Source organism: Herpailurus yagouaroundi, unplaced genomic scaffold (genome assembly GCF_014898765.1).
Source record: "Herpailurus yagouaroundi ecotype Mexico unplaced genomic scaffold, PumYag 28, whole genome shotgun sequence".
NCBI lineage: Eukaryota > Metazoa > Chordata > Mammalia > Carnivora > Felidae > Herpailurus > Herpailurus yagouaroundi.
This window is the reverse complement of record NW_024412376.1, coordinates 109,048,428-109,068,633: the sequence shown is the minus strand read 5'-3', so window position 1 is coordinate 109,068,633 and position 20,206 is coordinate 109,048,428. Positions and strand designations below refer to the sequence as shown.

The following is a 20,206-nucleotide window of genomic DNA, read 5'->3' as shown; positions in this document are numbered from 1 at the left end:
TAAGTCTATATTTTAAAATTTTACATATTAAACTCTGAAACACTTTAAACCCTTTTAGGTTAATTACATACCATATTCTATTGCCACCTCTTAATTTGCTTTTTAATTTAAAAACTCTATTATATAAAATAACTGTCATCTCATGTACTTAAAAACTTTGTTTTAAAAAAATGTTTTATACCGTACCTTTGTAACAAGCTAATGTAAGGGCACTCTCTTTAAATTCATTGGAATGCGTATTAATGCCAGCCCCATTTTCTAGCAGCAATCTGGCTACTTCCACATGTCCAGCACTTCCAGCTTCCATAAGAGGAGTATGACCATTTTCATTATGGTCCTCGATACTAGCACCGGATTCCAAGAGCACCTTTACAACATCTACATAGCCTCCAGCACAAGCGTATGTAAGTGCTGTATTGCCTATTTTAAGAAAAACAAAAAGACATTAACATAAAATATCAAAATAAAAAGATCCTAATTTAGTTAGCATCAGGAAGAAAACTGAAATGGGAGACTATAATTTTAATAAATTTAGAAAATATATATCATTCCTTTCCCATTGCCTTTTATCTTACTGAAATCAACTCCCAATTCTTTCCATTTAGTATCAGGGTCAAATATATATGGAAAATAGACACACTTAACACGACTGTAGAGTTATCAAAGAACTGAGCAATTCTGAAACTAACTTTTCATATAAAAAAAAAGTTATGTTCATTGTAACCTTAATTGGAGAAATGTTTCAGAAGCTTTATGTTGGGAGGATAATTATTTATCATATATAGGTACATCTCATACTGTTCCTTTTAATTATACATATTTGATTTCCTACAAATTCAATTATCAGTTAACTGATCAAAGCTACATAATTTCAAAAACATTCCTTCTTGATGATAAAAATCTCCTGTGTTACAGGGGGAAAAAATAAACCTTCTGGGTAAAATAATGATTTCTAAACCCCTTCCAACCAGAACCTGTAAGATCATAAAAATTCTTTCAATTATTTAACAAATTTGAAAATCCTGCATGAAGATGCACAAAATATATTTTCATTTAATTTTTAGAAGTTTTATATAAATCCATCCATGCCCAAGTTTGAAGAAAAAAATAAAGTTAGTTTAAACTAAAGTCATGTCCATTGTAGGACACAATGTTTTCATAATTTTTTTTCTATAGGCCACAATTTAGTAACAGTAGACAATGATAGACCTGCCTTTTGTTCCATATCCTTCTTGTTTTCCCTATCTTCCCTTCCCTTCTTCCCTGAAAAATAGGAAACCTGGATTGAAGAACTATAGCCCATTTCCAAGAGGGTAGTCCTTCTAACTGGGCCAGTGTTTAATTTAATCTAAAAGAACCTCAAAAGGCCAAGTAATCATCCTCAGACACAAAAGAGAAACTTTATTCAAAATATTTCTATACTTTAAATCTAATGCATACACTTAGGAAAATGTGCAGTACTTCATAATTAGAGCACTGCAAAAGCTGTACTAATGATTTTCATGTGACATAGTTATTACCAAAAGGTGCTAATATTTAACAAAACTGAAAGAAGAAACATGAATAACCTGTTGAAGACTGTGCATTGACATCGGCTTTATGAGCTAGCAGCAACTTCACAATTTTGACATGTCCTCCATTAGCAGCAGCCATTAAAGGTGTAATGTCACCTTTGATTCCCCTATCTTCCACATTTGCATGCATTGCCAACAAAACCTTATGAAAGAAAAAGTTTAAATGATATTAGAAAACAATATATTCATCAAAACATGTGGAACATGTTTACGTTAACACCTACCTAGTGATTTATAGTCAGAGCCCATAACCACAACATGTATCTAACAAAAATTTGTTGAAATGAGCCTAATGGTTGAGTTTATTTTATTATTTCTTGTCTAAGTAGGCCAGATTAAAAAACAAAAACAGAAACAGCCCATGTGCTTTATTTTGATACTACAAACCTGTGCAAGCTCATAGTATCCAGCAGAACAAGCTAAACAAAGGAGGCTCTCCCCTTCCTCAGTGTGCTCATTTACGCTCCGCCCTTCAATGAGTAACTTTCGCACAGCATTTACATCTCCTTCTGAACAGGCTTCTGCCAAACTGCGGCTATTAGGGAAGAATATTATAACATCAGCATATAAAAATGTTAAAAATTACACACCATAAGTATTGGTTTTTGAGGTTAATCTGGACAGTCGTGCTAAACAAGAATGATCACTTCAATATGATCCATAAGAAACAGAAAACTGAAAATGACTCAGTTCACTAAAATCTACTCATAAAATTCACTGAATTAGAATTATCAACATTATAAGATGTTTATAGCTATGCACTGAAGTACAAAGTCCACTTTACTATCACTGGAAAAAACCCAAAATTCTAAAACATAAAATTTATGGAAAATCACACGAACAAAATAGAGGTAATAATTATACTTCCTTTTTGCTCGGTCATGAGAAAATTTATATAAAAGTTAATAAAAATGTATTTAATAAAACAGGTAAAACTTATACTAATTATAAAGGTCTACTTGAATCCTTCCATCAATTAAAGGGAAATCAGACAGGAAAGTTACAAGCATATAATTTTGAGTAAAATATGAATAAACAATAAGGAAATTCTTTTTTGAAGTATTTACTTATGTATCATATTTAGTCGAAATCTGAAAAATACCCAGGCGAGGCAAATGCTAAATTCAAGCAAAAGGAAAGTAGAAAAAGTGGAACAACAGAAAATTAGACTGAGAGTAAAGTGTTTGCCCTATAAACTTCCCAAAATAATTCCAACTATGGACATTTCTAAAAAATTCCATTTTTGGATAAAATCCATCCGAAGAAAAACACTAAATCCAGGGCTCTTAATTAACATTCTCTTTATTTCAAATATAAGTCAATTCTTATATCATCCTTTTCAAGGTCCTGTCACTTCTGGTACTGAAGTCATCCATGGAACCTCTCTTCTATCCCTTTATTATTACTGCCACCCAGATTCAAGAACATCATGTTTAGCCTGGATTAATGGCAAAGTCTCCTGAACAGTCTCCCTGCTGTTACCTTTGTTTTCCTTCAGACTCTTTCAACATGGCAGCCTGAGTGAGAGATCTTGTTTAAAGGAAAGTATATCATGGCATTCTTCTGTTCAGAATCCTCCATTTGGCTTCTGATCTCAAACTAAAAGCCAAAGTACTTACAAGATCTGTCCAGTGGTAGGGTCTCACACTCCTACTTTTTACCTCTCTGGTTTCATCACCTATTCATCACTCTTATTCTTTCCACTTTAGCCACACTGATTGGCTTTCCTGCTTTTCATAAAAAATGCTAATTAAGCTCCAACTCTAAGATACCTGTATTTGCTGTTCCTCTGGCAAGACCTCTCAGACACAGCTCACACCCTTACCAATTTCAGGTCTTTGCTAAAATGCCACCTTTTAAGGGAGGATCTCCTTGACTACTCTTAAAAATGCACCATGACTTCCAACCCCAAACATTGCCCTGGCACTTTCCCATTCAATTTTTCCCCACAGTTCTCATCATCGTGTGCCATGTTACATATTTTACTTACTTGTTAACTGTATTGTCCCCTTACCTACGTCAATGTCTTGAACAACACTTAGTGTCCTTGTCTCGTAATTTCCCATTTTAAAGGACACTAACAGTCCTCAGACCCAGTGTTCTCTATTACCTTTAAACAAATGTAAGACAAATCCTTCCTACAAGACATTTCTGTGTAAGAACATCTTTTCTCTCTTTCACATGGACTCATATTTTCTTTCTTCCTCAGGCACACACACACCCTACTCTACTATCCCATTCAGGCTTGCATTCAGACATTTCCACATGTGTATGCTAGCTTTAAAACAAGCTTATAGGAATTACTGTAGCAACAGTTCAAATTTCAAACTTATGAGATCTGGCAGATGGCACCACACTTAACTAATAAAATCTAGCATATAACATCAATGCACTCCACTATATTTCTCAAGCTTTGCTGAATAAATGATTGTCACAAACATGCTCTGTTCTTCTAATATACTCAATGCCAAAGAATCAGTGACTTTTTATTTTTCTGTTCTATTTCCTGGTTGAACTAGCCTTAATATACTCTTCAAGGTGCTTTTAACTTTCTTTCTTGACAGTCTAAACAGGCACCATATTTAAGAGAATATCAATAATATTACAGGGTGGTAAAACTGTTAATTAAGAAACAGAACTTGAAGTTAACAAAAGAAAGAGGGTCAATCTATGAGAAGAACAGTAAATTAATAAAAACACAAAAATCTAAACCAATGAAGATGAATACAGAGCCAAGAGAAACAGCAAATTTTCTTGTTAATACTATACAGCTTCTTTTTCATGCTCTTAAAAGATGTTACATAAAAACACTATTATACAAAGACAATCCCTTTTTTTTTTTTTTTTTTTTTTTTTTTTAAGAGAGACAGTGGGTACAAGTGAGCAAGGGGCAGAGAGAGAAAGTGAATCCCAGGAGAAGAGTTGGGGAGGGATGGCAGAGAGAAGTGGGACTCACCAAAGTGGGGCTCAAGCTCACCTGACATGGGACTCAAACTCATGAACCCTGAGATCACAACCTGAGCCAAAGTCAGATGCTTAATGACTGAGCCACCCAGGTGCCCCAAAAGACAATCCTTAAATGCTATTTTTTACACTCTAAACCCATATATAAAATATATATATATAAAATAAAATAAAAATTTTAATTAAAGGAAAACAAGCCTCTGAGTAATCAAAAAAATGTAACATATTAATAATTCTTTTCCATTTGCTTCCTTAAAGCTTATATCCATTTTTCATATATTATCCATAATTGGTTTTATATATGAGATGGTATGATTTTTATTGAGTCAGATCACCAGAAAAACTTAAAATAGCAAAGTCACAAAATATTCACTGAGCCGTAACTATAAAGTACTATAGAAAAGAAATTGTAGGGGATACAAAAATAAAATCCCTGGGACTCACTTACATTCAAATTATGGGAACCAGATCCATGATATTTCTTGAACATTCATAAAACAAATAAATTAAAACCTTGCTATTTAAAATGGTCAGAACAGGGGCGCCTGGGTGGCTCAGTGGGTTGAGCATCTGACTTCGGCTGAAGTCATTATCTTGCGGTCTGTGAGTTAGAGCCCCGCATCAGGCTCTGTGCTGACAGCTCAGAGCCTGGAGCCTGCTTCTGATTCTGTGTCTCCCTCGCTCTCTGCCCCTCCCCCACCCATGTTCTGTCTCTGTCTCAGAAACAAACATTAAAAAAAAATTTTTTTTTAAATAAAATAAAATGGTCAGAACAATGCACATGAACTAGAAATGGCATGACTAATTAGAAAGCATTTATTTCTTTGTCACCAAAACATTAAAAGACAACAAAATCTATTAAATAAGCAAAAGCTCTTTTATAACATATTGGCTAAGAAGTCAGTCTTGTATCACTGGTGTCTGAGCTTTGCCACTTGTCAGCTATTTGATCTTGATTAAGTTATTTGCTTCCCTTGAGCTTTTCATGAGTAAATGAGAGTAAAAACAAAATCCATTGCTTTAGGGCTTTATGTGAGTAAAAACGAGATATCACATATAGTATTTCATATATACTTCCATGCCATGCACAAAATAAAAGCTCAGTGAACATTAGCTACTTTTAAGAAAACGTTTTTATATCAATCACAGAGAAAATGTTCTTACTTGTCCGACTGCCCTGCATTCGCTGTGCTTTCAGCTCTCATCCGGGTAAGTGCAGCAGCAGCTTCATCCAACGCACAACTAACAGACGACGTCAACCTCCGAAGCACTTCAGGATCTGCAAAGGCTTTACCATCAGCCGTAGATAATTTGCCTATTCCTATTATATTATTTTCACACCAATATGGACACACCCAAAAGGAGAAACAAAGCAAAAGTCAAGTTACTTAACTCTATATATGTTAGCAAACAACCTTCAAATGTTACACTTGACATATATATTGTCTGCCTGGAATCTTTTGGGAAATCACTGTTCTCCAATTCTCTAATAATCTTATTCCTTCCATGTGGTCTGTAAGTGCTTGACCCTGTGACTCTCTGGTGCCAGAAATGGGTCTTTGGCCTATGCTGGAACAACTAGGAGTCCTCACTCAGACTTTTGCATTGGTTTGGTAGGACCTATATGTTCAAAGGTTACTAAATTGCTAAGATGTGAGTGATGAGCTATTTGGCCACTTTCATGACTACCGAGAAAAAAAGACCACACAAAATATGTCATTTAGAGGAGAGGAGGGCAGAGAAATATAAAGAAAACAGAGTTCTGATAACGTTATTTTAGTGCCAGGAATCAGAACAATCCCCATACTTTCGGTAGATCCCCACTTTTGCTTAAGACTGTTTAGGTGGCTTACTACCACTTGTGACCAAAAATGGCCTAACAAGACATAATAGGCCATACATACAAAAGATAACCTATATATAAGCACCTATTTATTTCAAATTACATCTATAACTTATTACATGTACTCAAAATCATATCTAAAAATCATTCATAACACCAAAAGAAAACAAATTCAAAAGCAGAACTGGTTAGTAACCACTTGCATGAATATAATTTACTGCTTTTCCAGATATCACTACAAAGCAAATTTATCTTTAACCTTTATTATTCTAGCTCAGTGGTGCTTAATCCAGGCTGCCCATCTCAGCGGAGCTTTTCAAAAATACAGATGCTAAGCTCTCCTCCATCTAAAGATGTATTAAGTAAGAGGTGGGGCCTAGGCATACATATATTTTTAAAGTGCCAAGATTCTAATGCACAGCCAGGATTAAAAACAACTGCTCCAACTTGAAGATAAACACCTAGATATTTTGGATCACTGCTCCTCAACATGTGGTACATGGACAAAAAGCATTGCTGTCATTTGGGAGCATGTTAGAACTGCAGAATTTTGGGCCCGAAGATTTACTCATCCAAAACCTGCATTTTTAAAAAAAGATCCCCAACCAATTCAGAGGCACAGTAAAGTTCAAGAAGCATTATCACAGGTTTTAAAGCAAACTAATTAACTAAGACATCAATCCAAAAAAAAACCACTCAAATGGTAATAATAAACATATCCTTTCACATTGGAAGGGCTTAATAACATCATATAAGTTTGTGTTTAAAGTTCACAAAAATTGGGGTGCCTGGGTGGCTTAGTCAGTTGAGCATCTGACTTCGGCTTAGGTCATGATCTCACGGTTCATGAGTTCGAGCCCCACATCGGGCTCTGTGATGACAGCTCAGAGCCTGGAGACTGCTTCACATTCTGTGTCTCCCTCTCTCATTGCCCCTCCCATGCTCACACTGTCTCTCTCTCTCAAAAATGAAAATAAACATTTAATAAATTAAAAAATAATAATAAAGTTTACAAAAGTTTATACTTATCTCCTTTTCTTTCTGAAAAACCCAAGATATCAAATACTACATCTTATAGAACCAAATATAATTCTGGCAGGAAACCTTTATGATTTTAGATATAACAAATGGTCAGAGCAATCAAATTTGGTATGTGTTACAATCAAGATGTGCAAGGAATAAAGACAGTCTCAGTCTGATAAAACTGATACCTACTATATAATTTGTGTCACTAAAAATAAAATCCAACCATAGTCTGAATCTGCTATAGTAGTATTTATTAAGATATTTATGATTAGTTAAGTATCCTAACACTATAGAAACCAAAGCCACAGACGCATTTTCACGAGACAATAGCTCCAATTTTTTAGCCAATTCAGATCAGTTATGTAACAATTATTTGTCAATAACAGCAAGAGAACTAGGGAAGAGGATATATCTGATTTAGTAGAAAGTAACCACTGCCTTAAAAAGAAAGAACAGTGAAAACAAAATATTCCATATTAAATTTTTATCTTCTCATATCTTCATAAGTAAAGATAACAATTTTAGTAAATATAACTAGGTAGGAAGTAACATAAGATATAAATGGTAACCCTTCAAATAACACACTGATTGAAAATGAATTCATTGTAGCTACTCTGGATTATGATGATCCTTTTTTTACTGGTCTTATCCAGTTATTAAATATTAATCAATGAAGATCAAAAATCAGAAAAGATGTGGTCAAATGATTCTTTCCCAATTCTAACATTTAATCAACTGAACAACAGAACCATGTCACTTGTGACCAAAAATGTCCTAATAAGACAGTATAGGCTACATAAAATACAGAAGAGAAAAAGTACATTGAAAAATTACCTACATTTCTGATTTTAAGATAATTATTTTCTCTTTTTTCCCTAAGACTTACTCAACCTAAGTCCCACTTATGAAGACAAAAAAAAAAAAAAAAAAGAGAGAAGTAATGGACTTAGCAGAACAGAATAAACAGAAACATAGATATCAAAAGAGAAACAAGGTGATCAGCCCATCAGGACTCAGGAAGTACAGGTCCCAGATACAGGGGTAAGGCTTGGGTCATTATACAGAGAGACTAGCTGAACACTGTGAGAAGCAGTCAAACACTCAAAAACTCCATTCCCAAACAGCACAGCCAGATGATTGTTCTCTATAGAAACCAACCAGAAAGGCCCAGGATTAGTAGTCATTAGATACAGATAAGAAAGAGACGTTATACTAAATGGAAATGAAGATTAAATAAGTGTATGCATGTCAAACAGTGAGATCCTCAGCCTCTTCCCACTCTAAGCTCCCAAAATTCAGGTAGCCAGGTTTATCATTCACCAGACAAAAACTGGTAAATGTCTCTGTCAAGAAACTGAAAAACCCCAGAGAAAACACTTAAAGATACTGACATTTGGGGAGTTTTCAAAGAAATGAAAGGGTCTCTACCAAGTCACTGTGTACTGGAAATTCTACAATGTTCCCAAGATTACCCAGCTCTGGTGAACTCCCTCTGTGAACTCACAGTCTTGGGACTGTGGATTTGATAGCTTTTATCCCCATGATTAGGTTACATAATGTGGCACAGTTGACCTAAAGACAGGAATATTATCTGAGTGAGACTGACCTTATCACATGAGCCCATGAAAAACAAAGCTTTTCTAGGCTAGTTGGAGAAAGGGAAATCAGAGATTCTTACCATTAGAAGGATTCTACTGTGCTGGCATGAAGATGGACTGGGCCACATGTTAAAGAATGAGGGCAACCTCAAGAAGGTAAGAGCAGCCCCAGCTGACAGTCCACAGGAAATCAGGATCTCAGTCCTACAACTCCTATCAACAACAATAAGCCTGAAAGTAGATTTTCTCCTACAGCCTATAGATGAGAACTCTACTCATCAGCAGATACCTTGATTTCAGCCCCTGAGACTCTGGGCAAGAAAATCTATCCACACTGTGTGCCCATATGTCTTATTTACAGAAACTAAGGAATAGTAAATGTCATGCCACTATGTTTAGAATAAACTGTTGTGCTGTAATAGTAACCCAATTATATAATATATATCATTTACAATATATAATAAATACTGCATAGTGAAACCCACCAGTTGACAAAACATGCACATATACCTTCCAGTGTAGCTTTTTATGGCTATGCTATTGACTAAAAAAAAAACAAAAAAACAAAAAAAACAGACTTTTTTTGTAGAAAATCTGAAATGTAAAGGGCAGCCAAAATATTCAAAATGTGAACAAAATTTTAAATGCCGAAAATTCTAATGATATGGAGAAGGAAGACATAGGAAAAGTTGCAGAGATAGCAGACTACTATAAATAGTGTGGCATTAACTTTCAGAACTGCAACACCAGAAATTAGGAGACAATGGAGTAATAATGTCAATAGTCTGAAAGTTATTTTTACACTAGAATTCTATATGTAGTCAAACCATCAAGTATGAGGACAGCATCAAAGGCACTTTCAGGCAGAATCAAAAACTCTTTATTTTTCAGGCATACTTTCTCAGGATACTTAAATCATGATCAATCTCTACACCATGAAAAATGAAACCACAAGAGTGGTTCTGTGATACACAGGAAATACATACACCATGAATAACTGTTCATGCCAAAGCCAAAATGAATTTGAATCTGGTCAAATATCTGGATCTGAATTCCGATTTACAGGAAATACAACATGCACAAGTGCCATAAAATGAGTCAAATAAAATCTATTTATTCAACACCTCAGCGGGGGGGGGGCCGGGGCGAAGAGGAAGAAGGAACCTGTTAACAATTAAGAACTCAAATTAACTTGAAACTTTAACATGAAAAACACATATAATTTTACATACAAAAATATGTAAATATGAAATAGGTGAAGGAGACTAAGAGTACACTTATCATGATGATCACTGACTATGTATAGAATTGCTGAATCTCTGTATTGTATACCTGAAACTAATATAAACACTACATGTTACCTATACTGGAATTTAAAAACTTATACAAAAAATGAAAAATTTGTTTGGATCCTAATTTAAATAAACTAAAAAAGACCATTATGAAACAAGTGGGGAAATCGAAACACTGACAGGGTATTTGGCAATAATGATGGAATTAGTATTATTTTTTTCTTTATATGCAATGGTATTTGGTTATTTTTTTTAAAGGTCTTAATTTGCAGTATATACTGAAGTATTTATATATGAAATTATATAATGCTTAGTTTGCTTTAAATTAACATGGAGGGGAGGGGGAGGGGATCTCAGCAGGGTGGTAACAAATTAAGATGAAACAAGACTGTCCACGCACTGATGGCTGTTTAAGCTGGATGATGGGTATTCCCTCTGGGTTTATATGTAAAATATTTCATTTAAAAAAAGAAATAAAGGAGAAAGGGAGATGAGAAGAAGAGGAGGAAGGAAGGGAGGGAGGGGGGAGGCTAGCTACTGTAGAAAAAACAGGGAAAAAATGGTAATAAATACAGAAATGAGAAAATGAGGCAACTATTAGTATCCTATGAAAAGGAACTCTTCCTCCATTAGTAGTAACTCCTTTCATCAGCTGAAATCTACTTTCATGTAGCATTTTTCAATCTGGTTCTGCCTCTTGGGAGCACAAAAACAAAAACAAATATCCCTCTTATATTCAACCTGAGGTTTCCCATCTTCAGGACAAACATTCTCTTTTCCTCTTATGACACATTTTCAAATAATTTCACAATTCTCATTTCTCTCACATAAACTCCCAGAGCAACACCAAATTTCTGGCAAATGCTAACATTCTGTATCAACTATTCTGTACAAATAGTTTTCTATCTTCCAGAACAGAACCTTGCATGTGCCCCTACTATGTTTTCATTTGTATTTAATACAATACAATGTATTTAATAATCCATTCTATAATTTTACTCAGGATAGAAATCAAATTTAACCATGAGTGCTTCAAATATTTAGATGCTGTGTTACAAGATATTTATTGAAAGGATTACCAAATAGTAGTAGGTTGGTTTTATGCTATATAATAAAGTAGCAATTTGCATGTACTGCATGTACACTGTATAGCAAATCAGGATGCTAAAAAAATGATCAATTAAGGTTCACAATATATTTATATACACTTTAGAAAAATTAAAGTGGAGGGAAATCTGGTTATTTATGGTTATTTAAAATGATCATAGAGTGGCACCTGGGTGGCTCATTCAGTTAAGCATCTGACTTTGGCTCAGGTCATGATATCATGGTTTGTGGATTCTAGCCCCATGTCAGGCTCTGTGCTGACAGCTCAGAGCCTGGAGCCTGCTTCAGATTCTGTGTCTCCCTCTCTCTCTGCCTCTCCTCTGCTCGTGCTATCTCTCAAAAATGAATAAATGTAAAAAAAAATTTTTTTTAACAATCACAGAGATTTAGAATTTCTTTTCCTTTATATTTTATATATATGGTGCCAAATCTTTGACTATGTATATAATTTCTAACTAAAACACTGCTCTTATGGGGTGCCTGGGTGGTGGCTCAGTCGGTTGAGCGTCCAACTTCATCTCAGGTCATGATCTCACGGTTTGTGGGTTCGAGCCCCGTGTCGGGCTCTGGGTTGACAGCTCAGAGCCTGAAGCCTGCTTCAGATTGTGTCTCCTTCTCTCTCTCTGTCCCTCCCCTGCTCATGCTTTGTCTCTGTCTCTCAAAAATAAATAAATGTTAAAAAAAAACAAAAAACAAAATTAAAAAAAAAAAAAACAGTTGCATGTTCTAATGACTGAGCCAGCCAGGTTCCCCTAATCATAGTAGTTTTTATTAGATTTATATGTAACTTTGGAAAATTAGATAGATTAATTACATATGTAAAGTCTGCAGACCTACCTGCAGCTTCTAGTAAAGCTTCCAGTCTGGCTTGTGTTTCTGGATCTACTGTCCTGAGGTCTGCACCATCAGCAGTACCTGACAAGAGCAACTTGGAAGCCGTTTCCAGCATTGGATTTTCCAAATCATCCTGATCCAAAATGAAAGACTCCACCTAGAAAACAAACACACACACACACACACGCACACACAAAAAAAAAAGGAAGGAAGGGAGAAATAAAAGGAGAAAGGGAAGTGGTAAGAGAAGTAAATAGAAGAAAAAGAAAGAGAGAAAAAATATATTTTAATGTAAATATCATGATAAATACAATCCTAAATAAATTCAAGCGATAGATAAGCCCACTGTTTAAAGGAGAAATTACATTTGTAGAAGAACTTAAGATTGTGCTACTCATATGCAGGTCTCTCTCTTTTTTTGTTTTTTTTTAACTAAAATTAGTTATTCTTTTCTATTTTAATTTAATGGGGCAAGAGTGAGATACGGGGAGCTATGAGGACTTAGACTGTGAAACCTCTGACTTTAGTAGAGGACCTAAATCAGCTGTTCTTAAATGTTTTGCTCTAAGGACCCCTTTACACATTTATAAAGTACTGCACTCTCAAAAACCCCAGAGAAGGATTAAATATATTAATATTCACCTACAATATCAAAAAAAAATCACATTTGTTAATATCACCACTGGTTTTATCAGAAAAGTTTTTAAGTACTATGAAGCCCAGGCAAATACAATTTAAAATTCCAAGTTGTGCTTAAATGCTTAATCTTATCATTGGCAACAAATACTGCCAAAAGTTTTCCTTAAAGTGACAAGCTCATTTCCATCATTTCTGATGAGAACATATGCCAAATACCCAAATTTGGTAAGTGTACTGTGTCCATCAGTTATATTTTCTAGTAAAAATGGCATTTCGTGAAAATAAGAATGGCTAATTCTCCTCACATCTCAAAAAACAACAACAACAACAACACAGAAGTGCTTTATGTGTACCTCCCATTTTGTCACAAACAATTATATTAAAAGGACATGTATTCAAAGGTGCAAATTTCACAAAATTAATATTTATTGCTTTCCCCAGATTATTTCTAAGGTGAAATTGGCTTTTTTTGTTAACTGTGAGTACACAGAAGAATAAATGACACTAGTACAATTTTATGCCATTGCCTTGACTACAGTCCAGCAGTTTTACCTACCACTGCTTTTGCATAATCAGTGCAAATGTCAATACAGTAAAAGAAGCAAATAACATCTCAGTATTGTTATGAAATAGTTTTGACCTCTTTGATATCCTGAAATGGTCTCTGGGACCCTGAGGGACTATGGACCCACAGTAATATAGTAACATATACCAAATTCAATTTTTTAAAATGTGAAGAATTAGAATATAGCAAACACCTAAGACATGGGCAAGTCTTGTGATCTCCCTTACCATTCTGCTACTTACAAGTAAGTACTGAGCTATATTCTCGTGTTTGCTGATAAAAAGTTGATAATTACTATATAAAATATCAGTAATTTACATATTTATTTCACAAATCTAAAGTACTTCTAACACTAATAACTAAAATAGAAAAGAAATTAATAATCTAGAACACAATTATGCTCATGCCTACTATCTAAATGTAAGAAATATGAAAAAACCGTAAGCAATAAATTTTTAGCCATTATAACATCAGAAACTGATGATCAGAAACTGATCTTTAAAAATCACCTATCTAATAACCAGGAATAACTGCTATATTTAACCAACACATATTTAATACTGAATGTTAATCTGGGAGGAAATAATATGTTTCTCTCCAAATTTCCATTAGATTAACATAGTTTAGCATGATTTCAGATTTCTAATGCTTCAAATACAAAGACACTGAATACTCTGAAAATAATCTCTGTAAATATTTGAAAAATTTCACAAAATTTTGCAGCATATTAACTTTAGTCAATCAATAACAACTGTTAAAATGATAGGGAGTTAGGAAAAAAACAAGATTATATTCTTTTTAGTTGTAAATTATCCTTTAAGGTAGTGGTATAAGCATAAATGTTATATTTTAAGAAGCAGACTTTTGGACACAATTTAGCCATAGCAAGTTGTGATTCAAAATTATAGCATAATAAAAACTACGTCTTCTTATCTTCGATGAAGGCCAGATGAGTCTTTTTAAATTTTTAATTTGTTTATTTTTGAGAGAGAGTGTATGTGGGGGGGGAGGGGGGGGGAGGGGCAGAGAGCCAGTGAGACACAGAATCTGAAGCAGGCTCCAGGCTCTGAGCTGTCAACACAGCTCAATACGCAGCTCAAACTCATGGACCGTGAGATCATGACCTGAACCGAAAGTGGGATGCCCAAGCAACTGAACCACCCAGACACCACCCCCCCAGATAAGTCTTTTTAAAGAAAAAGTTGTTTCCCAGTGAAATTTTCTGTTAAAATATCTACAACTTTCCAATCCAATGGGAGAAGACAAAAGAAAAACAAGGAAATGAACATGGAAAAATGAACATAGGTAAAATAAATGAAAAATTAAATAATATTTCAGACTAGAATTTTAGAAAATAAAGTATCTCAAAGAGCAGTGCATGATTAAGTGCCAAATCGAAAGTATAGATCAGAGGTATTAAAACTGTTCAAAGACATACTGCTTGCAGAAAGATAAATATGAAAAGATTTTGACCAAAATAACAAATTTATCTAAGACAACAGAAAAAGGAATGTGGCACTGGTAGACAAGCTTAAAACTTCTATTTTCTAGAACAGAGTATTTTACTGTAGGGAAGGTCAGAAAGTTAGCTTACAGAAGGTATTAACTTTCAATCAAAAGTGATTTTCTGACATAAAGTCCCCTATGCCACGCTGTTGCCCTAATTGAGCTCGGTGAAAATTTATTAAGAAAAATACATTTCAATCTCTTCATGACGGTATTAAGTACAGAAATATGTTTTCGGAGCATTTGGATGGCTCAGTTAGTTCAGCGACCAACTCTTGATTTTGGCTCAGGTCATGATCCCAGGGTCTTGGGACTGAGCTTGGGTTCTCTCTCCCTCCCTCTACCCCTTTCCCATGCTTGCTCTCTATATTGAGTTAAAAAAAAAAACATTTTTTAAGAGAAATATGTTTTCTTATTGATCACAAACTTCTCCACAAAAGTTGATTTTTAAGTCCACTATTCTTACTTTGTGAAAATCTTGATAAGTTAAAATATAGATTTTTTGGGGGGGTGGTGGGGGAAGATCATACGAGCAGGGGAAAGGGACAGAAGAAGAGAAGAGGTGAAACAGAGAAAGAGAGACAAGAGAATCTCAAGCAGGCTCCATGTTCAACGCAGAGCCCGACACCAGGCCTCAATCCCACACACACACACACACACACAAAATTGTTTGTTTATCTTTTGGGCGCAAGGGAGAGAAAGCAAGCCAGGAAGTGGCAGACAGAGAGAAGGGTAGAGAAATCCCAAGCAGGATCCACACCCTCAGCACAGAGCCCAATGCCAGGCTCAAACTCACAAATGGTGAGATCATAACCTGAGCCAAAACCAAGAGTCAGATGCTCAACCAACTGAGCCACCCAGCTGCCCCTATATGTAAGATTTTTTTTAAAGGCACTGGGGAGAAAGAAAAGAATAGGAATGGAGATAGATATCCCCCCAGTTTGAGATTAATGAAGAAGAAATTAATTCAAAGGACACTGTTAGGATCTAAAGACCTAGGTACCAACACTGGTTCAGATGCTACCTGTGCAACCTAAGCAAGTCTCTCAGCCATCTCTAGATCTTTATTCATAATGCAGTTTTTTCATAAATGTATTACATGTGACTTACTATAATATTTATTGCCTTTCTAAACTCCATGGAAACAGGAACTTTGTTTGGCTCACTGATACATATCCACCAACTGGAACTATGCCCATCTTATTGTCAGGACTCAAATAATTCTTGAGTAAATAAAAGATGGTTTGGGGATTTTTCACCTTCAGATTCCAAAAGGCTGTAGTGTATTTGGAAAGGGGAGACGTAGTTAGAAAAAATAAATTTAAACGTATATCTTACAGATATTGAAAAATCATACATAGGGCAACATTAAGTAACAGGTAGGGCAAAATGCTCATCATTGGCCAACAGTCTTTGTGCAGGAGATACTACTGTTTAGTTAGCAGTAGAGGAGATGCGGAAATGTGCAAAATCAACTCTACTATCTAGGAACTTATTTCTTTAATGAGAGAGCCAAAGTATGCACACAAATGAACACTATTACAGGGTAAAAAGTACAGAAGGGAATGGGAGGAGGAAAAACGCTGTAGGAAGTAGAAGAGAACTTCCTCCCTTAATACCAATTCCTCTTTCCTCAACTGGAAAGATTCTTCTACTACATTACAGAACTGGAGAGAGACTGACATAGGGGATGCAGTCATAAAAATACAAAAATAAATAATCCTTTATTTAAAGGTCAACTGAGTTATGAGCATATCCGGCTCTACCATGTCCTGAGCTAATTCAGATTAAAAACTAAAATGTATTTTCCCATTGACCTTACTCATTTTTATTACATTATTTCCATAGCAAAAAAGTTCATTTTGAACCACAGCCAAGTTCTAGAACATTAAAAATGGCCTGAATAAGAAATTCACATAGGGACACCTGGGTGGCCCAGTTGGTTAAGTATCTGACTCTTGATCTCAGCTCAGGTCATAACCTAATGGTTTGTGGGTTCAAGTCCCATGTTGGCCTCTATGCTGGCAGCATGGAACCTGCTTGGGATTCTGTATTTCCCTCTCTGCTCCTTCCCTTCTTACACACACACTCTCTCTCTCAAATAAATAAACTTAAAAAAATTAAAAGATAAAAGAAATTCACATAAATATTTTGAAACATTTTTTTGTCATAGAATTTTTATTTACTTATTTATTTTTTAATATGAAATTTATTGTCAAATTGGTTTCCATACAACACCCAGTGCTCATCCCAACGGGTGCCCTCCTCAATACCCATCCCCTATCCTCCCTCCCTCCCACCCTTGAAACATTTTTTTAAATGAAATGTAAGATAATTTCCATGAAGAGGGGAGAGATATAAAGGAAAGGTAGGTCCTTATTAAATTTATTCTTTAAAGGAAATGACCTGTCAAAGTTATTAATATTCAAAGTATGACAATTTAAGTTATATTTAAACTATTTTGGATATATTGTTTTCACTAGCTGGATATTTTATGAAATGGTGTGTGTACATCAAGTTCTTGTCTAATATAAAGATCCATCAAAATGCAAGGGCCTTAGAAATTACCAGGTTCAATTCATTGTTACAGATGAGAAAACAGAAGCACAGGACCCTCATTTAAATAGCAGGTTTCTAAATATCTAGCACAAAGAGACCAGTTATCCAATTAACTAGTTCAATATTCTTTCCACTAGAAAATTCCATGCTGGAGTAAAAGGGTTTTTTCACTCTGCTCTAAAAAAGCTGACTTTAAGTTCTATATTTAGGGACAAAGCTGTCACTACTTGAACATACTGTGTAATTACTGATATTAAGACAACTAACATTATATGCCCCTGAGTTATGCAACATAAAATACACAGTATCTCCTATGAAGTATTCTTGCCCCTCTGAAAACAATAATCTAATAGAGCCCTCAGAAATCATTTCTAGTTTATAAAAATTAAGGCAAAGTTAATGGAGCAAGTTAAATCATTGTTTCTCATTCTTGGCACTATTGACATTTTGGGCTGGATTATCTCTGTTGTTGGGGGCTGCCCTATATATTTCAGAATGTTTAGCAGCATCCCTGGCCTCTACCTTACTGGATGCCAGCAGCAATTCTACCACAGGTTGTGACACCAAAAAATCTCCAGACATTGCCAAATGTCCCCTTGGAGGAAAAACAAAAACAGACAAAAGACCCTGGGAGGTGAGAAGCTGAGAACCACAAAGTTAAGTAGTAAATAAATAAATAAATACAGACAGACAGACAGACAGACAGACAAAAGTGAAATGTGGAAAATGTTTATTGAAAAAGGCAGAGAAAGTAAAAATGAAGAACTGCTCTAAATTAAAGAGACTCCAAAGACATAACCAGCAAAATAATACAAACCTTATGAAATTTTTGTAAGTTAAGAAATCTGAGTATGAACTGGATATTACATAGTATAAAGAAATTATGGTTAAGTAAGAAAACACTCATCTTTTAGAGATGCATACTACAGTAGCCATATACAGGAATAGTTCTAGAAATGTGCCATAAAAATATTCAGGAAAACAAAGTTGTGTGGCAAATTCTTGATAACACTGAATCTGAGAAAAAGGTTTATAGTGACTTTATCATACTTGTCTCTATGCTTTTGTGCAAGTTAAAGCCTTTTGGTTTTGAAAGATTAAAGATGATGCTTTAATCAAAAGAAGTTGCTTTTGTTTAAAAAAAATCGTTATTTAACAGTACTACTATTTATTTAGATTAACAAGGTAATCAAAATTCTTTTTTACTTTCTCATATGCAAATACTTAACAAAGAAAACCAAGGTCTTTTAATAAAGGTCAGGACTTGAGGATGTCTGGGTGGCTCAGTCGGTTGAGCATCTGACTCTTGATTTCGGCTCAGGTCACGATCCCAGGGTCGTGGGATCAAGCCCCATGTCAGGCTCAGAATGGAGCCTGCTTAGGATTCTCTCTCTTTGCCCCTCTCCCCCACTCATGCTCACTCTCTCACTCTCTAAAAATAAAATAAACAAAAACCCAAAAAACAAAAAGGTCAGCACTGAAGGAATTTGCTTATACCATTAATGGTACTCCCAGTCCTTTTATACTAAAACACAATGCCATATAAAAATTTGGAAAAGAAGAGCCATCTGGCCAAACTGTAAATATTAGCATTACATTTCAAACTAACTCCTTATCAAAACAGATAAATTATCACTGCTATATTAAAGAGAGAAGTCCATCTAGTAATAAACTGATATTTACTCTCCAGAATAAAGATATAGTATATTCTGATTAACTAGACATCAAATATACCAGTTCCATCTGATTTAACAAATATTCACCACCAATTACATACAATGTGCAAAAAGCAGTAAGGCAGCCAAAGGAGAAAGGAAATACAAAAATCATTTTATTATAATCGACGCCTTCCACAAATATACAACAGAGAAAGGCAATTCTATGTGCAAAGAAGTAACTATACCAAACAAGACTGAAAAACAGTACTAAATAGACACTAATATATCATTATATAGAGAAAGGAAAAAACAATTCTGAATGAGAATGGTTAAAAAAAAATAATGCTTAAGGAAGAGGAGGCCTTTCAATATTGTGCTGAGAAGTTCAGAATTCATATGGTAGGTTACTGAAGGATTTAAGTATTAAGATAACCAATTTTTAAAAAGATGGTTTTGGACAGATGTGACAACAAAGACAAATCAATTAGGAACTTACTTCAATACATCAAATGAAAGACTATGTGAGGTGAGAATGGGAAAAAGAGTCACTCTCTGAGGATAAAATACTTTACAAAATGAGACTTTTGGACTTCAGACCAATTTTGGACTCCAGAATTTGGACTTCTTGACCTTTAATACTCCCACCCTTCTATCCCACCCCTATCCATCAATTACCACTTTTGCTGTTCTGGAAACTACCTTGCCCATTTATCATTCAATTTAAGGCTGGTAATCAGAATTTTAAGATGATAATCTACATTTCAAGAAAGATCATCTAGATCTTGATTATATTACAAATATTTTTAGAATAACAAAGAATTCTTACACTTGCTCCAGGAAAACAAGGTATCTTCAAACCAAAACTCACCATACTTAAAATCTGAAGCTCTCTTAATCCAGTAAATGCAGAAAAATCCCTCCAAAACAATGTTTATGATAAACTTTTTACAATTTGTATGATTTTTACTTTTAGCAAATGTCAGTGTTTGATTTTTATGACCAGTTTTGTCATTTCTGACATAGACTGGGTTTAAAGACATA

At 34.7% G+C, this 20,206-nt stretch overlaps 1 protein-coding gene across 2 annotated transcripts in view; it reads right to left on the bottom strand.

The window, feature by feature from the left end:
• Nucleotides 1-20,206, bottom strand: part of ANKRD17 (ankyrin repeat domain 17) — a 163,354-nt gene that overhangs the window by 68,582 nt on the left and 74,566 nt on the right. For both annotated transcript variants that reach the window (XM_040481444.1, XM_040481441.1), the window contains exons 2-6: nt 12,242-12,395; nt 5,703-5,859; nt 1,962-2,109; nt 1,569-1,716; nt 187-420 (exon numbers count right to left, since the gene is read on the bottom strand). In XM_040481444.1, coding sequence (XP_040337378.1) covers nt 187-420; nt 1,569-1,716; nt 1,962-2,109; nt 5,703-5,859; nt 12,242-12,395 — 841 coding nt within the window. The remainder of the gene's footprint in view (nt 1-186; nt 421-1,568; nt 1,717-1,961; nt 2,110-5,702; nt 5,860-12,241; nt 12,396-20,206) is intronic.